The 19,002-nt window shown below is 36.0% G+C and overlaps 1 protein-coding gene across 4 annotated transcripts in view; it reads right to left on the bottom strand.

Annotated features, from left to right (window-relative positions):
* The window catches only part of ARAP2 (ArfGAP with RhoGAP domain, ankyrin repeat and PH domain 2), a 163,525-nt gene that overhangs the window by 19,357 nt on the left and 125,166 nt on the right, over positions 1–19,002 (bottom strand). For all 4 annotated transcript variants that reach the window (XM_064487557.1, XM_064487566.1, XM_031436241.2 and 1 more), the window contains 2 exons: positions 17,585–17,713; positions 6,396–6,535 (listed from right to left, as the gene is read on the bottom strand). In XM_064487557.1, coding sequence (XP_064343627.1) covers positions 6,396–6,535; positions 17,585–17,713 — 269 coding nt within the window. The remainder of the gene's footprint in view (positions 1–6,395; positions 6,536–17,584; positions 17,714–19,002) is intronic.

Raw genomic sequence — 19,002 nt, 5'->3', positions numbered from 1 at the left:
ACATATTCCTGAATCCACCAGCAATTTTCAGTTTTGCTTTGGTCAACAGTTTATCCATGCATTTACTTATTGACATTAGTTCTTTATGTATCAAACAGGAAACTGCCTTATCTTTTTAAATGAAATATAGTTTACCCAGATTGCTTACTGCTTACTTTCTTTATTTTTATGAAGTCAAAAATATACTGATCTTTTCTTTTGGACTCTCTTAACGACCACTTCACAAAGGGTTCCCACATAGCTGATAAATACTCAACTGCGTGGCCCTGCAGCTTGATGGGTTAGTGTTTTTAAAGTTTTAATTATTTTATCAATCTGGAGTATATATTTTACATACAATATAGATGAGAATTCAAGTTGAAAAAAATTTGTTAACAATGATCCCAGCCCTGTTTATTAAATCTTTCTTCAGACATGGATTTATGCTAGGATATTTATCAAAAATAAATTGTAATAAACAATTACATATTTACCTCACTTTATGTTACCATTGCTAAACCTGTTTGTTTTTATGCCAGGATATTATCTAAGCTATTTTAGTTTTATCGTATGCATAAATAGTTGGATGGGAAATACCTGACAATTATTTTACTTTTTATGCCGCCCAAATGTTTGCAAGGATTCTTATCTGTTTACCCTTTGATGTGAATTATCAGGTCATTTTTTCCAAGTTCTAAAAAAGAATTCCCTTTGGGATCTTGAAACGAATTACATTAAACCTACAGATCAATACTAGTAGACTTTAAGTTTCTGTGATTTCTATCAGTGAAGTTCTGAGTTTTCTTCAAATCAGCTTCTTTTTCTTGTTTAGGCCATTTTCTGGTAGTTTGGTTTCGAGGTATTGATTTTTTAGCTCGCTACTTTACTGAATGTTAAGGAAAAACACTTGAAGTCTAACATGGAACAGTGAGGTAGCAATGAGTATTCCATACAGAAGAGTCAAGGAGAGGAGAGCTTAGAAGTGTACATAGTAGCAGAGACCCCGGGCCACCTCTGCCAAAGGTTAAATCAGATTATAGCTGAGGTTCATATCCCTCCTCAGAGTTCAGACTGCCATTCCCTTGGACTCAGTCCCAATAAAGGGAGCCGCAGGGTCGGGTGGGAGGCAGCAATTCCAGCAGGATGAGTTAGATGCACATTTGAGAGTGAGATGCACTGCGCCTAAATGAGGCTGTCTTCATTTAAACAGGACGTTGGTAAGTCCAGGACTGCCTACATTCTGCAGCACTGTTGGCAATAATCTGAGAGTCTGCAGTAATACAACTGATTCCCAAGCCACTCCAGACACACAAGCTTGGGACTTTATTCCCTATCCTGTCCTAAGAGAACACAGATGACATAATTTGAGAGGAGACCAGCCACTGGTGAAAAGAAACCTTTTTCAGCTTAAATCTTTAAACTGAATATGCATAAACAGGAACTGTAAGGATCCTCATGGGAAGTTCTATAAAAAGAAATCTTGTTTGGCAAGATAATTTTACTGTTGGTTTATGACAACTCTTTTGGTATATGCATTTTCTGGGGAATTTTTTCAAAAAGTTCAAGTGTTATGAAGTACGTAATGTGTGGCTTCAGGCACTATATTTCAAAAGAGAATTTTAACTAAGCCAATTAAATTAGTGTGCTTAAGAAATTATTCTTGTTTCTAAGAGGAGTCTGCATGCAACTTTTAACGACCTCCCCTCTTCCCCATTTGCTTTTTTCACACCATTAACAGTGTAATGGTAATATTCTTTGAAACTTCTCACCTTCTATGTAAATCAAGTCCGAAAACATTTTAATTAACATTTTCTGTGCAGGGAAAACTCTCAAAACAAAATATAGCTTCCCCCGTGGATTACCCTAATTTGTTGTTAATGAGCATTCATAAATTATCTCTAATTAACACATAGTCTCTTTAAATACACTTTTCAACTTGTAATTTCTACTCCCTTCTCAGTAAATCATTTTCTAAGTATATACAGGCACACCTACATTAAGGACAACTGTCAAAACCATAGTCAAATCTTTATTCAAATAAATCAGGGGATTTTTACTACTGATAATTTACTGTAAAGTCACTTGAAAAGCTAATAATTGCCAATGACTGGACCATCAATATCAAAGGGGAAGGATCAACAACATGCAGAAATAACCAGCCAAATAACATCATGTGTTGAAAATAATAGTAGTTTGAGTTTAAAGGAAACCCTGTTAAGTCTCTCATCGGTTTGCCTTAATGTGCAAATTAAAGTATCAGTTACATTAATTGATTCTGATAGATGCATAAATACAACTTTCAAACACTTAATTAGACTATAATTCCATAACCTGAGGTCACTGTGATAAAAACAAAATGTGTTCAGTGTCTTTAAAGAAAATATCTGACAAATACTGTATGATCTCCCTTAGTTGGAGAATCTAAAAAAGTCAAACTCACACAGAAGCATAGAGTAGAATGCTAGTTTCCAGGGGCTGGGAGTGGGAGGAATGGGGAGATGTTGATCAAAGAGTACAAAGTTTCAGTTATGAAGAATGAATAGGTTCTGGAGATCTGATGTACAGCATGGTGACTATACTTAGTAATACTGTACTATATACTTGAACCTTGCTAAGAGTAGATCTTAATGTTCTCACCACAAACACACACACAAAATATGTGAGGTAATGAATATGTTGATTAGCCTAGATGGTGATAATCATTTCACAATGTATATGTATATCAGAAGCATCACACTGTGTAACAAATATACACAATTCTTATTTGTCAATTATACTTCAATAAATGTGGGGAAAAATAAATATTACAAATGTTTAAAAAAAGAGAACATTGTCTTTTAGCCAAGCTCTTGGTACTGTCACTGCCTCCCAGTTTATATGAATTACCTTTGATTAAGCAGGATGATCCTTTCAAAAAGATACAAATTCTTAACAAACTATGGTTACCAAAGGGGAGAGGGGCAAGAGATACATTAGGAGTTTGGAATTAACAGGTACACATTACTATATACAAAACAGATAAACAACAAGGACCTTCTGTATAGCACAGGTTGAACTATATTCAATTTCTTGTAATAATCTATAACGGAAAAGAATCTGAAAATATATGTGTATATATATATGAACAACCAAATTGCTTTGCTGTGTATGTGAAACTAACATTGTAAATTAACTACCCTTCAATAAAAAAAAATTTTTAAAAGATACAAATTCTTAAAACATATTCCATTAAGGTAAGAGATTCTTCAGCTCAATTACAAATCATTCCATCTAAAAAAAAAAATTTCTCCATGAAGAGGCTTCCTTTGGCAGATTTAAAAATGCACCTTAGCTTGGGGAAAACATTATAAAAAATTGAATTGTATGGAGGGTCATAGTTGAAAATATTTGGTACTATTAAAATGAAGAACCATCTTCTTTAAATAAAATTCTGTCAGCAAGAACACCAAACTAAATACAAAATTATTCTTTCTTTATTAAGTCCCTGCATAAAGCCTTTGGAATCAGACACCTGGGAAAGAATTCTGACTCTGTCACTTACTGGCTATGTGATCTTGGACAAGTTATGTAGTATCTTGTAGGTTCATTTCTTTGTCTGTCAAGTGGGAATAATTACAGTAACAGTTTCACAGGGTTATTGTAAAGATAAAATGAGACCATTGAAGTGACATGTATAGAAGTCTGTTTTTCATGGATTAACCTCTCGAATGTCAGTTGCTCCTTTATGACTGCACTGGGATTACCACTAGTTGTTTCTAGCAAACTTCTGTTGCTACACAATGGAAGTGCTGGTTCCTAAGTAGGATTAAAAAGTCCAGGGTGATTTTTAAATACTCTAAGAAAACATCCAACTACAAAAGTGACCCTTAACCAACATATTATGTAAATAGGAGGACAAGGATGAAGGAAGGAAGTCTAATGAAGATCAGGATGGGTGACTCACTGAAGAAAACCAAAGAAAATCCAATCCGACCCAGTTCCAGATGGCTAGGATCATCAGCTGTGAAGTTTAGCATTTCCTTTCACAAACACAAACCTAAAGTTCATGAACCTTAAAATCTGGTGTGTTAAGTTCACATAACCCCAAATTCTTCAGTGCCTTATTTCTGCAAACTCTACTCTTCCTCTACTGGGAAAAGTGAAGAATGATAACACAGGATAATAAACGATACCAATCACTTGATACCCACACAGACTCCCCGCTAGGCCTATCAGATGGAACAACACAGCGGGAGATCCAGTACCTAATATAATGCAGCTCTCTGCATAGAGGGGTAAGGGCTGCAGAATTCAGTGCCATTTTGTCAGCTCCCTTCCTGGACATTCCATTTTGAAGAAAGTGAATGTGGGATGTATACACAAAGCAGGAATGCTACTAAGATTTAGTTGTGTCCACTTGGAGGCTTCCCTGCTGGAGGAACATACAGGGACAGTGGTCAAAATGGGTGGAAAGCTCAATAGAAGCCACAATAAAATGGGCGGTAGAACTTTGGAAAACTGCCTAATCATTCCTTCTTCATAACATATTAACGGATGTCACTATTCTGGTCCTTCTTTGTAGATGTCCACAACAAAACATCCTGAAGCACTGCACACTCGGAGTATGCAAGCAATGATTACTCAAGGGAATTTTGTAATACAAGAGAAAAAAGCATCTTGAGGTCCGACTGTTACTCCACATTTAAAATAACTGCGTGGGTATCTCTTGAATCTCAAGGAAGTGGAGATGCTCTCGTATATACCCATGTAACCACCATCCAAAACTGGAGATAGAACACTTACTTCTATCATCCTAGGAAGTACCCCCACTGAGTCCACCTGCTTGCTTCTGTGGCAACCCTTCTCCACACCCCAGGCAAACACCTTCTGACTTCTATCACGGTAAACAGTTTTGGCTGTTCTCAGGCGTCTCATGGACAGACTCATATGGTACTATTTTGTGTTGAGCTTCTTTTGCTCAACAAGGATTTGAAGATTCACCCACATTGTTGCATTCATTCACTTTTATTGCTAACTAGTATTCTATTGTCTGACTATATCATTTTCCTATTGAAGGACATGAGGAATGCTTCCACGTTTCAGTTTTTATGAATAAAGCTGCTTATGAACACTCTTGAACAAGTGCTTTAATGGACATAATACCTAGAAATAGAGCTGCGGGATCATGGGGTAGATGTATGAGCAACTTTACTTTAAAAACTTCCAAAAAGCTCTCCATAGTGATTGTGTGATTTTACCTTCCACCAACAATTTACGGGGGTTTTAGTTAATCAACACCTTGTCAATGTTAGGTGTTGTCACTCTTTATAACTTTAGTTATACTAATAAGGTATCTTATGGTTTTAATTTGTATTTCCTTGATAACAATGCTGAGCACTTTTGGTTCAATCACTTATTGGCCATTCCTACGTCTCCCCTCCTGTAGTGTCTGTCTAATACATTGCCCAGATTTTTATTGGGTTGTCTTTTTACTGTCGATTTGGAGGAGTTCTTTATAATTCTGCATATGAGGCCTTTTTCAGATATATGTACTATGAATATATTTTTCTCAGTCTGGAACACGCCTATTCATATTCTTAGTGGAGTCTTTTGATGAGCATGCTAATATATAAATATGTATTGATATGTATATGTATGTGTATATATATGTATATAAATTGAAAAACAACTTTTACATATATTCTTGTTTCAACGTTACAACAATCTGGCGTGCGGGACTCATACTATCATCATCATATTACAGACCCAGAAATTGAGGTTGAGAGTTTACGTTTCTTATTCACACAACCAACTTGGCAGATTTGAGATTTTCTGATGCTAAGTTCAATATTCTTATATTTATGCCCTCCTTTTCATCTCCTTCCTCTCTCCATCCCTCAATTCTTTAATAAAAGCTTCTAGGGAATTCAAACTTATGGGGATATATCATTAAGATTCAATTAGTAAATATGATACTATGAGTCAATTCATTAAAAAAATAGGGAATCTATTAATCAGATTTAATTTTTAATCAGACTTAATATTTGGGTTTTGCCTTTTTATTCCATATTTTATTAATTTCCATTAGCTCAACTCAAGCTATTTTTGCCTTAAGGCCTGACACAGTCTCTTAATTTTATTGACTGAGATGCTGATTTATATGCTAGTCTATTTAACACATATTAGAGTTTTCTCTAAGACTTTAATCATTCTCTGCACTAAAAAATATGAGGTGCTCAAAAAGGCCATATACATTCTTTACTGTGTTTCTGGGTGTGTTAATGTCATGCCAGAAGCCGAAAGAAATCATCAGTTTCTTATGCATTTTACTTACTACAGGCCTTGACTTCCAAGAGAGAGGGCTGAGAGTTATGAAATAAGAATGCTAATACCCACACAAAAATATATACATATTCAAATACTACATATACAAATACCTTCAGATCCTTGTAAAGAAAGAGATATCCATCTCGTAAAACAAAATACCGGTCTTGAAACTTATTTCCAGACAGTATTTTAGATGGTTCTTCTTTGATTTTCAAGAATCCCTCTTTGATACTTTCCAGGCCCTTCCTCTCTGTAAAATACAAATTTTACTTTTGTAAGTTAGGTACATTTTCATTTATTTGGAATAGAATATGAAACATTTGTGTATCTTCAGTTTTGATAATATAAAGTAATAACTTGTGTCTTACCATTAAGAAGCCTCCAGTTAATTTCTGGGAACACCCTGTGTCAGGGGAGTGTCAGGCAACTCACAGATCTAGATCTATTTATAATCTATTTACAATATATAGGCCTGTCTATGCTGTCCAATTAGCTACTGGCTAATAAGTGCTTGAAACATGGTTAGTCTCAATCGAGACGTTCTATGAGTATAAAATATATACCATACTTTGAAGACTTAGTTACCCTCTCCACAAAAATCACAATTTTATAATATTGATTATATATTGAAGGGATTTTACTAATATATTCTATTTAAACTTATGCCCAAAATATTAATTGCACCTGTGCATGTGTACGTGTGTGTGTGTGTGTATAAATGTGGCTACTAGGCAATTTAAAATTATATAATCAGCTTGCATTGTATTTCTTTTGAACAGCACTCATATAAACAATGCAAATGCACAGATAAAAGGGAAACCTCTTCTGGGTTTCTGAGTCAGGAATCCAGAAATTCTTAAGGCATTTGAGAAATTTCTGTACCTGTGAAACTAGCAAGGGTAAATAAGACAGAACTGATAATAACACTTGTGCAATACTGCCGGTGTCCCACACTTGGAAAGCATCTCAACAATTCTATTCAAAGCCACTTCTGGGGTAAGAAAACCATGTTGTATTTGTATAAATGTATCACTGTATCTCCAGTACACAACTTTCTTCTTGAAATCCTGACAATATCCAACTGTCTCCATGAGAACTGAGGAACAGTGGAAAGAAAAGGAACCTGAAGGCCAACAGCCATGACACGGTCACTGTGGGGTCAGCTCCTGCTTCTCCAGTACAACAGGAGTAATGGCACTCATCCTGCAGGTTGTTGTGGTCCTCATATTAAATGGCATCCCCAAAAAATGTAGGGCAGGACACTCCATCAGGATGAGGACCTTTAGTAATTTCCTGGTATTAAGGTGACACAGTTTTTAAATATTTATGCATAGTTTCTAAAATTTACAAGATAACTTGAATGATTTTAGAAAGAACTCTTAGTCTTAAACCTAGTAATTCCTTGGTTTGGGGAAACCTTAACTTACACAGCAAATAATACACAGATGTTCACAATTACAATTAGCATAAGAAAACAAGAGCTTAAAAAAAATCGTTCTTAATAACTCCACAGAATGATGACCTGGAAGCAAAAATCCCCAGGATTAATCACATCACTGATCCTATCCAGAAACAAAGGTAATTAACAAGACCCAATAGTTTCCATGATGTACATTGCTGGTCACAGACAATGTTCTTTTAATCACACTGTCATATTAAAATAGGTTCTTTTCAGGTAGTTTCTGACTTAAAACTAGTTTGTGAAAAATATATTGCTGAATTATGTCTCCTGGAACAATCCCTTAATATTCAATTCCATAAAAAATATTTTAAATAATCTTTAATAGCTAAATAACTTCTATTTGAATTACAAATAACACTTTTTCAATTAAAAGACTTGAAAGAAAACGTTTTACTGCAATGAGAAGATCAAGAAAAAAACAAACATTATATAAAACTAGTATTCAGCAAAATTCACACGACATCATTCATTTCTTCACAGAGTATTAAGGGTCTAGTATGCACTTGGTTCTAATAACATTAACGCAGATAGAGATGGTTTCTGGACTTGTAGTGCAGTGTTGGAGACACAGATAAACATGTGCTAACCAACAATGCTTGTGTATCCTGATAGAGTACAGTGGGCAATTTAGAAAACACTGGGTGAGCTTCGTGATTCCGCTGATTTAGAGCCAGAAAGTGGAGAAAAGCATTTATCATATTAGTGATTTAGAAATAGGTAAAGCATTTAAAAGCATTAAATTACAATCAAGTTGTAAGATATAGATACTGTTTAAGCCAAACCAATTCTATTCACACCTTCTGACTGTACCTTTTTCATTTAGATTTTTGTTCAATTTAATAAAGCTTTTTAATTTGACCAGTAAGAAACAATCATGAGTTCAGTGTCTAAGTAAATTACTCATAGGTCAAAGAGAAAACAGGATGCTTGGGGAATAAATATTGTTTCCATCTTTGGTGCATATTTATTAAAATTTACTTTAATAATCATTATATATAATTAAGTATATTAGCTAAATCTTCACACATACACTGTTAAGGAACTTAGAAGGAGGCTTTGAGAGGAATATATGTTAAGGAGGAGGGAAGAATGAAAAGAATTTTGAAATACAAAGTTTGATTACAAATATCAAGGACTTAAAAGAATTTTTAAAAGCTCTCATGATAACATTTCTGTCTGCTCTCAAAATGTTAAAATAAGTAGGAAAAATACCCAGTGCTTAAGGGCCAAAATGAAGTTGCCTACTTTGGGGAACATGCATGACTTAGTGTGTAACAAAACCAAGGTTTATGAATTAAAGGGCTTCTAATAATTCACTTTTCCAAATGCTTCCAGTTCTGCGTGGTCCCTTGACTTCAGGGTACTTCACTCTCATATTTTCATTCCCTCCACCTCATCCTCGGTAAAAAGCTTAAGATCTTTTGTTCCAGAAGAATATAGTTCAGCACAAAGTTCATACCAGCTGTATCCACCACACCTGCTGTCCAGACCCTGTCCAGGTTTGAGTTCATCTTGAGTTTGTCAGAATATGTTTCATGCCTTGCATGTCCCTTTGGACGAAGAGTTCAAATTTCTGCTACTTGGATGTTTGCAGTGGGATTTCTGCTTCATAATTCTTGAAATTCTGGTCCGATACTATGCTTTGGGCCTCCCCCTTTCTTTGAATCTTGCTATCTTCATAGTTCTTCCCAGCACACTGGTCTTTCTAGATGTCAAGCTTTTTCAGCTCCTAACTTCAGAGCAGTATTCTTAAATTTCTAATAGCACATATGCAGTCCTTCTGGCCACGCCCCTTGTTACATCATTCTATACAGTCATATAGTCAGTTTACAGTCATAGAGGGATCCATTGGGTCCCTCTGATCCAATCAAAAAGAATGATTTTACATATCATATGGTCCACGATATAAATCTTAGGTATGGTGTAATATAAGTTACTAAGCATGGAATACGTCTATGTAATAAGAATTTTAAAAAGAAAAAAAGGCACACCACGTATATTTGCTTTTAATTAAAAAAAAACCATCTACAGCACATAATAAATAAAGCCATTAAGTAAATGACTTGGGAAAGCCATCTAATTCTTTTACAGGTGTAACAGATAAGAAGGTTTAATGTACAACCAAAGCATTTAATTCCTTCAGAGCAAGATTCTGGGATATACCCTGTAGGTTCAGTTGCATTTACTACCTTTTTTGTCTTTCATTCCAGTCAAATTCCAGTATACTGTTATCTCTAGAGAATCATAAATTCCTCCCACCTTCCTGGTGGTTGAGAGGGCAAGGAAAGCTCAGTTGGAGTTCAGTGAGGGGTCTTCAGAGTTAATACTGGGTGAAGTGATAGTTTGGTATTCTTAGTTATAGTGTGTGGTAATTGTATTAGTAAGAAAAGCCCTTCAAAATTGCATGTATGAAACAAAACAGAAATGAACAAATATATTTAAACAGAATAGATGTCATATAACTGGGACTCTGGGACTATGAAACTGATACCCTCCCCCCAAAAAAAGTTTTTCCAAACCATTTGAAAATCTCAACTTTTCATACAAACACAGTAATTCCTAACTAGCGGCCCCTAATCCCAATTAAATAACTGATGACAGAGACAGGAAGAAACAGAAAAAGGAAGTGAGGGAGAGGAGGAAGGGCAGACAGAGGGGAACATAAACTTGGGAATGATGACTATAAGATACATATCCCCCCTTTATCCCTCATGTCCAGTCAGTTAGCACTGCAGCCACTGTTCTTCCAGAATTTCTCTTTGGGGTTCACCTCCGCTTCTTTTTTCAATTTCGTCTAACCCCTGCCTTTTCTACCTAATACCCAGCTTCCAGGACCCTGTGACTCCATGTTCTACTTTTCTAATGGCTCCATACGATTCCAGATTCATGTTATGCAAAAATGCTCTAGCACATGAATCCCCTTTCCAAAGCTCTACTTTTCTACTATCTCAAGTCTTACCCACCCAACATTAAAAGCCTTAACTTCTTTCCCTGAATTTTGAAGGGTTAAAGAAACTAGACTCCTCCTACGCATCTCCATAAACTAAAAAGTTAAAATATGATATTTATTTATATTCAGTTGATCATAATACTTTGCTTGGAAAACCAGTCCTTGTCTCTGGCGTGACTCAAGTGGATCAGTGGACTGAATCTGAAGGAACTCCCATTCTCCTTGGTTCTACACCTGTTTTAGCCCGACTTCTGCACCCAACTCAGCCATGACAATTTTTTTCTAACTACTTCAGTCCACATTTGTTATTTATGTCTCAAAACTCTAAGGGAAAAATTAGGCAATGACACGTAGAAAGTCACACTGGCCTCATAATTTAGCTCTCAAGTACATAATCATTTCCTGTTTGCCTTTTAAAACCATGCGGACTTTGGATTTTCCTCCCCAACCTATGTGAGAACTGACATAGTCCAGTGACTCGGAGCGCACTCTGGAGCTGGACCATCTGGGCTTGAATGACAACCACACCCTCCACTGGCTCCCAGGCAGTCATCTCTAAATCTCAGTCTCCTCACCTGCAAAATGGGGACCATACAGTCATCAACCAGTACATTTGGTACGTAAGTGCTGAGAACAGTGCTTGGTACAGACCAAGCAGAAAATAATTGCTTATTTATCTATGGAGGACAGACATCTTTCTCTCTCTTTCTTTCTCTCTCTCTTTCTCTCTCTCTCTCTCTTTCTCTTTCTTTCTCTTTCTCTCTTTCTCTTTCTCTCTCCCCCCTCCACTTTCTTTCTTTTTTTTTCCTGCACTGCAGAGTCTGTAGTAAGAGAGGAAAAATTACCCTTCCAAAGGTTTGATGATTTATAGACTGAATTTATAAGTTTTAAAAACTAAAATCTGACTTATCCTTGATTGCAGTACAGCAAGTGGTTGAGGAGGGAATACATGGCCTGGATTTGGAGAGATTCTGACTAATTCCTGCTCCTTCCCTTACCAGCAGATCACCTTGAGGGAGTTATTAATGCCTCCCTGTCCCAGCTTCCCCACTTACAAAAGGTTAGTGAGCACTATAAAATCTCCGAAGACTACGAGGGAATTAAATAAGATGGTGTGCGCAGGGCAGTCAGCCCAGCCTCTGGAACACAGTGAATTCATGATAACTACGAGCTACTCTCTCTTATATACGATCTGAGCAGTGACAAGCCACTACACGACAATGGGTCCATTTCTCATGGTCTCTGTGTGTCTCCCTTCTTTTGCTGCCAAAACGTATTTCCTCAGGCCTGTACATTGTCTGAAAAACCAAGTTTCACCCCTGCCTGTGTAGTCCAAGTGCTGGAGGAGACAGTTTCCATGAGAGCCATTCTCCTGAAAATATGCCACAACCAAGTGGTATTTGGCAATATTTACAGGCTAACATCTAAAATTTTCTCCCACATTAAAGATTATGCATATTCTTTTGTTTGATATTGACTGTATAGAACACATGTATTCTTTATAACTTGGAGGAGGAAGAATTTCTGATATATTTCACTCACTGGATGACATTCACTCAAAATGCATTTACTAAAATTTAGTTCTACAACTGAGTAGAAATCAAACTGGATACAACAGCTGCCTGACAGTAATCTATTTCTTAGGAAAAGTCAAATGGGCGCCCCTCCCCCCATTCTCAGTCTATTTTCCTTTATGTTACTTGTATTGAAGAAGCAACGCTCAACAGAACTAGCAGTCTGATGACCTCCTCCTGTAATTAGATTACCCATAAATAGCACAATTGTAAATATCGTTACTACTGGAGAACTGACTAGAAAAGTGCCAGATTCCATGCCATTTTACTGACAATGCAGCAAACTGCAGGAAGTAGAACACTACTTTTCTATTCTATCACTAATTTCTAAGAAAATACTTCCACTTGAAGTGGAAGGACTAGGTCTTGCCTTCAACTTATACCCATCTTTGGAGTTAAAGACATTTGATGCAGAGTGGAATATAAATTCTTTCAGCTAGATTCTGATTTATGAACTCACAGTATTTTTGCTGGAATTTTCTTTTATTTTCTTAAGTCAGTCAACAGAGGACAGCTCAGCTTTCCAGGTCTGAATTTGCCGGAAGCAGTTGCATTTTGAACTCTTCTATTCTAATGCAAATTTAATTCCAAAGCATCTGTCATATGCGGCAATCTAAATTTAGAAACCCCCAGGCATCTGCATTTGAGTTACATCTTCTATCTTAAAAGTAGTTCTTCCCCATTGAGATCATTACAACCTGATTCCATTGTATCATATTCTGTTGGGATAATATTAAAGAACTTTAGTGCTTAAAATAAGAGATCTGTGACATAAAATCACATATTCTGGAACCTTACAGAAGCTATACATGTATGGCTTACTTGAGATTGAGATGTTGAAAGTTAACTCAATACAAGAGATAACGATAATACAAGATGTTCGAATATGATTAGCTATGACAAAGTCTAAATGGCAATTTAAATGAAGTTTTACTTCCCCTCTCTCAATGTCTCAGTCATAATCCGTGGGGTAGAAAAGAAATTTGGACTATTATTTTTCTTTTCAAGTTAGTTAACTCCTCATTACAATAATGACAATAGCCCAAAATGTCTCTAAGAAATAAAATGTGGCTTTTGAAAAACAGAATTGATTTTTAAGTAGAGACGACAGAAAATTCATTTACTCTCATACACTTCCATGAAAGTAAAGTATGTTACGACACTGCCTTAAATGAATGAACAGAAATTAAGTACTGGATGATTCTCGAATCTATTCCTTCTTGTAATGTCTGTATTTTAAACTGTTTAGAAAAAGTGAGAACACTGAGAGAATTGAAGCCCCTGAACAACCCTAAACTCGTAAAGGTATTTGAGAAAATTCTTCAGTTAGCAAGAAGGTGGTGAAAACAATATTAAACAAAAGTACAGGCTTAGAATATGTTACATAAAATCAGAAAGGCTATCATACAATTACCAAAATGCAAGTCATATGTGTGTGTGTGTAAGTGGATACAGGGTCGAGACAGGAAGAGACAGGGATTGGTAGACAGTAAAATTTATGACAACTAGGTATCGGGTATGACAAGATAGGGTGCAAAGGATGTGGAAGTGTTACTTCAAGTTTTAACAAAATATTAACACATTCCCTATCTGTTACTGAGACAAATCACCTTTGTTTCAAACTCGGCTAATTTCTACTCTGCCTCCAGGTTAGAATAAAAAAATCTTAAGAAAGGAAAGGAAATCATTAACAGTGTTTCCTTGCTGTAAAGAACAATGTGTTTCTGAGATGATTCCAGCTTTTCTGCTAATGAATTGACAGAGAAATCACATTTGATTTGCTTTCATTATTGTCCTTTTAGATCCCAGTTTGAAGGAGCAGTGCATGTCAGGAATGGGGCAATAATTCTGGAGTAGGTGGTCACTGTGATTGATTTAGGAGACATTTGCCAAGACAGAGACAAAGGAGACTGAACACCTAACCAGCTTAAAATCTATCACAAAGTGTACCCCGTTAAGAAGTACTTAAAGAAGCTTTGGCCTGGTGGTCGTTTTTTAAATCAAATTCCTTAAGTCACCATTTTTTTCTTACAGTTGTGTCTTACAGCAACCTGGAGCTTTTAAGTGCTACTTTAAATTCGCACAGAAGCAGGACCAAGTATAATGACAAAGATTATTTTACTTTGACAATCTGAATATAAATCAGGCTCTAATTTAAAACGTTTATAAAATTTTCATTGGCTAGGAGAAAAACAAAAGTTAAATATTGATTTCATAGGTACTCCTAGTTTTGACCAAAAATACATAACTAATAATATGAAATGTCCAATTACTGTATTTGCTGATGGAGTCACTCTAAACCTTGATTTTTTTTCCCTTCAGGCAGAGGGACATAATGTCCTGGTAGAAAGGACAATAGATATCATACTAACAAGTTGCATATTGGTTTGGCCAGTGGAGGTGGGAGAGTGCTGGGGCGGGGGTATGTTTCACAGCTCCCACCTTGTTAGAGGAAGGAAGCAGATAAAAGAATAACACAGAAGTTTACTGCCATTTTACTTTAGAGGATGTTTCATCCAAATCCCTCAAACCGTCACGGAAGCCTGCTTTCCACTGCTGGGCTCCCCAATTTTCATGCAAGATGCTTTGTCTGGACCTTACAGAGTCGGATGCTTTCCCCACAGAAGGACACGCTCGCAACCCCCTAAAGAGGACTTGTACAAATGTGTGAGGCATCGTTTTAATGCCCAGTCTTCCCACCCAGTTTGTGGGTAGAGCCAACGTACAGTTTGTCACCGACTGCTACTTCCTGCCCTTAAACAATGTGAAGAAAGATTTTGCTCATATGTGATTGCTCTAAATCCGCTCAACATAACATTGCTGATCTTTTTTTTTTTTTTCCAAAGATAAACAGCACTTAATGTATCCTTGCTTTGGGTTATCACTCAGGCCCACCTGCACAAAACCTTCCTTCATATTACAGCCTTTTAAGATCCTATTCTTGTCTGTTTTTATTCAGATAGCCAGTCCACTAGCATTCAAACAAGAGCTAAGTTATTATGTCCAGGTGTGGGTTTCAAGTATTTTGCAATGTGGAGAATTAGGGACATTTCAGAATGTTAGGAAAAGGAAAAGGAAAAGGAAAATTGTCACCAGAAAGATAGTTTTTTTTTACCTGAAAAGATGACTTTTACTTTCTAAAAGAAAAGAAGTCATGAGAACCTCCAATATATTTCATTTCAAGAACCTCTAATATATTTCATTTCATACTATTGACAGGACTTAGTTCATAAGCTCAATGTTTTCTTTATCTCAATGTTAAAATGAAAGACAAATAGAATTTCAGAGCTACAAGAGATTACACAGATTATCTGTCGGAGATTCTCAACATGACAGCCCTGACATTTGGGGCCAGTTTACTCTTTGTGGTAAAGAACCTTCCTGTGTATGCTAGGATGTTCAGCAGCATCTCTGATCTCTAAACCACTAAATGCCAGCAGCACTGCCCCACTCAGTGTGACAGTCAGAAATATCTCCAGACACTGCCATGTGTCCCCCAGGGGACAAAATTCCCTCCTGAGAACCATCGCTCTATGACTGGGATGCACGTAGCCTTCATATGGCTAGAGAGAATTCCTATTCCATTCCTTACATGTGTACAGAGGATGTGGTCAAAATCATACGTAGGAGTAACAAAGAAATTTAAAATAAGAACATCTTTAAATGGCTAAATTTCCACTGCCAAGAGAATAGCTGTTCTGTTTCTTTAGATGTCAGTAAGACCAGCATCACCCAAGTTGCTATACGGCTTGCATTTTGTAAAAATGCTTTCCTGTAAGTATTAAGATATGAAAGGCAGAGTTATGGACTAAATGTTAATGTTTCTCTCCATTCTCATGTTGAAACCTTCCTACGCTGCACAAGGAGGCGTTAGGAGGAGGGGTCTCTGAGAGGGAATTAGGATTAGATGAGGTCGTGAGGGTGGAGTCCTCGTGAAAGGGATTAGTGCCCTTATTAGGGTCACAAGAGAGCTGGCTTCCCCTCTCTGCTCTCCACTCTGGGAGGATACAAACAGTCCCCAGTCTGCAACCTGCACTTGGCCATGCTGGCACCCTGACATCGGACTTCTGGTCTCCAGGCTGCGAGAAATACACTTCTGTTGTTTACAAGACCCCCAGTCTATTGTAATTTGTGAGAGCAGCCAGAACAGACTAAAACATTATGAAATCAGAAACATATCAGGTTAGTTCCAGTACAGTTAAGAGCTTGCTGACTTATGGCTACTAATTAGAGTCTGCAATCACACCAAGTAGCTTTACAGCATTTAAGAGCTGTACCAACCTGCCCATCTTTTGTTTTTTCTTTTTTAATAATTAAAAGTAAAACCAATCTGTACTCAAATCCAATAATTAGTAAATAAATGTGTAATCTGGGAGCAAGTTACTTAATTTCTCTGAGGTTCTTCTCTTTCCTCAGTTGTAAAATTCAAATGACAATATAACTTACGGAAAAGTTAAAAAAAAAGGTTTAAATGAGTTTTGGTGTGGAGAGAGCTTAGTTAATGATACACAGTTAATAAGCAGTAATGGTTATTAGCAATACAAATGACAAAAGTTGTGGTAAATTTCATCTTATAAAACCTGAGCCCTCTGCTTTTGGGATTGGTTGATAGCGCGGGCAGGAAACCTTTGTCTAATCTGTCAGTTAATGTCATCATAACAGAAGAACCAAAGTTTCAGAATGAAAGTTTTCTGATGTCTCGTACCAGTTCAGAACCTGTCTCATATGGTTCCCTTGTGCTAGCTAACTTCTGATGTAACTTGGCACGTGTACATGTCTTCCCCCACTTGGATGGCTAATGTCCTTACTGGAAGTGTTTTACTTTGTATGTTTCCCAATATTACTGCAAAATAGACGAGAATTATTATCATGCATTCTCAGAGCCTGCACTTCTTGAATGCCCAGAGAATTTTCAAATGTAAACATAATTCAAAAAGATGATTCACCGTCTATCTAAAAGTTAAAAAAACACGTAAGCATGGCAAAAAAAAAAAAAAAAAGAAAAAAAGAAAAAAGAAAACCACACAACTAAACAAAACAAAAAACCAACTTAATGAGATGAACAATTCCTTCCAAATCTTTAATTTGATACCATCAGCTTAACCAGCTACCACCACAGTGCCACCCACCAGGAAGATCTGGCTGTGGCACTTGGTTTATATAGTCTTCTTTCTATTTTACAACAATATGTCAGTAGAGTCTACATTTACCTGTGCATTTTTTACATTTTCAAATAACACTTGTGCCATAATAATTATCCTTTAGGCGACTGAATCTTCCATTGTAGTTGCAATGTGATTTAATAACACCTACCATTATACTGTTTAATTGTGTCAATGGTTAAGAATCTCTTCACCACAAGATAAGCAGAGCCAGGTTCAGCTAACGAACTCCACCGAAGAACCTGTTCCAACACATTTTCTGTGTAGTGAAGAGGGCGCTCTGCAAAAAATAAAACCAAATCAATTTTTTCTAATTAAGATCTTTTTAAATTATACATAAAAAAATCCTTTTAGAAAGATCTGTACTTAACAATAGACATAACTGTAGCTTATGGTACACAAGAATAGTTCTAGGACTATATACGAGAGACCCTAAGACTTGGAAAATCATTAAGCACATAGTAAGATTTACTGTATAAATGAATCTGTGCAGAGGCATTTGTTTGTTACTCAACTGTTAAAAAAAAAAATCAGAGGTGCTATCCTTTAGATAAAAATCTCAGATATAAAGCTACCTCTTTGTACAATGAATTAGTGAATTACTCTATTTTTTAATTTAGACATTCTGGTTTCCTTTATGGAAAGCTGCCTATTTGCATATACAATTAAATAATTGTAAAAGGACTCGTAAAATTAATCTTGTCCAGCACTAATAACATAAATTAATCCTTTGTTTATCCTAACAAAACTAGGGTAATTTCTCATCAATACTAGTGAACAACCTATATATAGTTGATAAAGTTAACTTATATGAAATTATAAAATACAACACTCAATGAGAACATATGATACTCATTACCAAACATTACTGAGTAATCTCTGTTTAACTGTTAGTGGAAATATCAATCAGAAACATATGTAATAATATCATACATTAAATGTTGATATAAAATAGTTCAAAAAGCAAGAAGCTAATCTTAAAGACATCTTAAAGATTTCTTCTTGATAAATACTAATCCATATATACATTCTGTTTTCTGCAGTCATATATTTAAACGCATCAAAAGTTCTTAGCATAGAGTTAACAACAACAAAAAAAAACCCATAGGTTTTTTAAAATTACTATAAGTTTCACAGGAAAGATTCTGCTGATCAAAATATGCCAATCAGTTAACACAATGTTACAATGGAAGCATATGCTAGGAAAAAGGAAATTCAAACCTTTTCAAAGTACACTGAAAACAGCATGATTGAAAAAGCAAGAACACAAGCTCTAACATGGAGATGTTGATGTAACTTTCCTGGCACCACAGCCACATGTAAGTCAATTCAACACTTCCATCCCTTCCTACATGTAAAACACATAGTACTGGCGCTTTTTATTTTTGGTTAAAGTAGGAATGCTAATGACAAACAAGAAAAAGTATGTTAATATTACCACACTTGTATATGACCCATGCCACTTTGGTAATAAAATCACAAGTAAAAAATACCAAATATATCACATCCTCCTTAATACTGATCTCCTCTATTCTGAATACATTATTCCAGAATTTATCAATAATCCCA

This window comes from Camelus dromedarius, chromosome 1 (genome assembly GCF_036321535.1).
Source record: "Camelus dromedarius isolate mCamDro1 chromosome 1, mCamDro1.pat, whole genome shotgun sequence".
Taxonomy (NCBI): domain Eukaryota; kingdom Metazoa; phylum Chordata; class Mammalia; order Artiodactyla; family Camelidae; genus Camelus; species Camelus dromedarius.
Note: the sequence above shows the minus strand (reverse complement) of the source record. Positions and strands in the feature narration are given on the sequence as shown.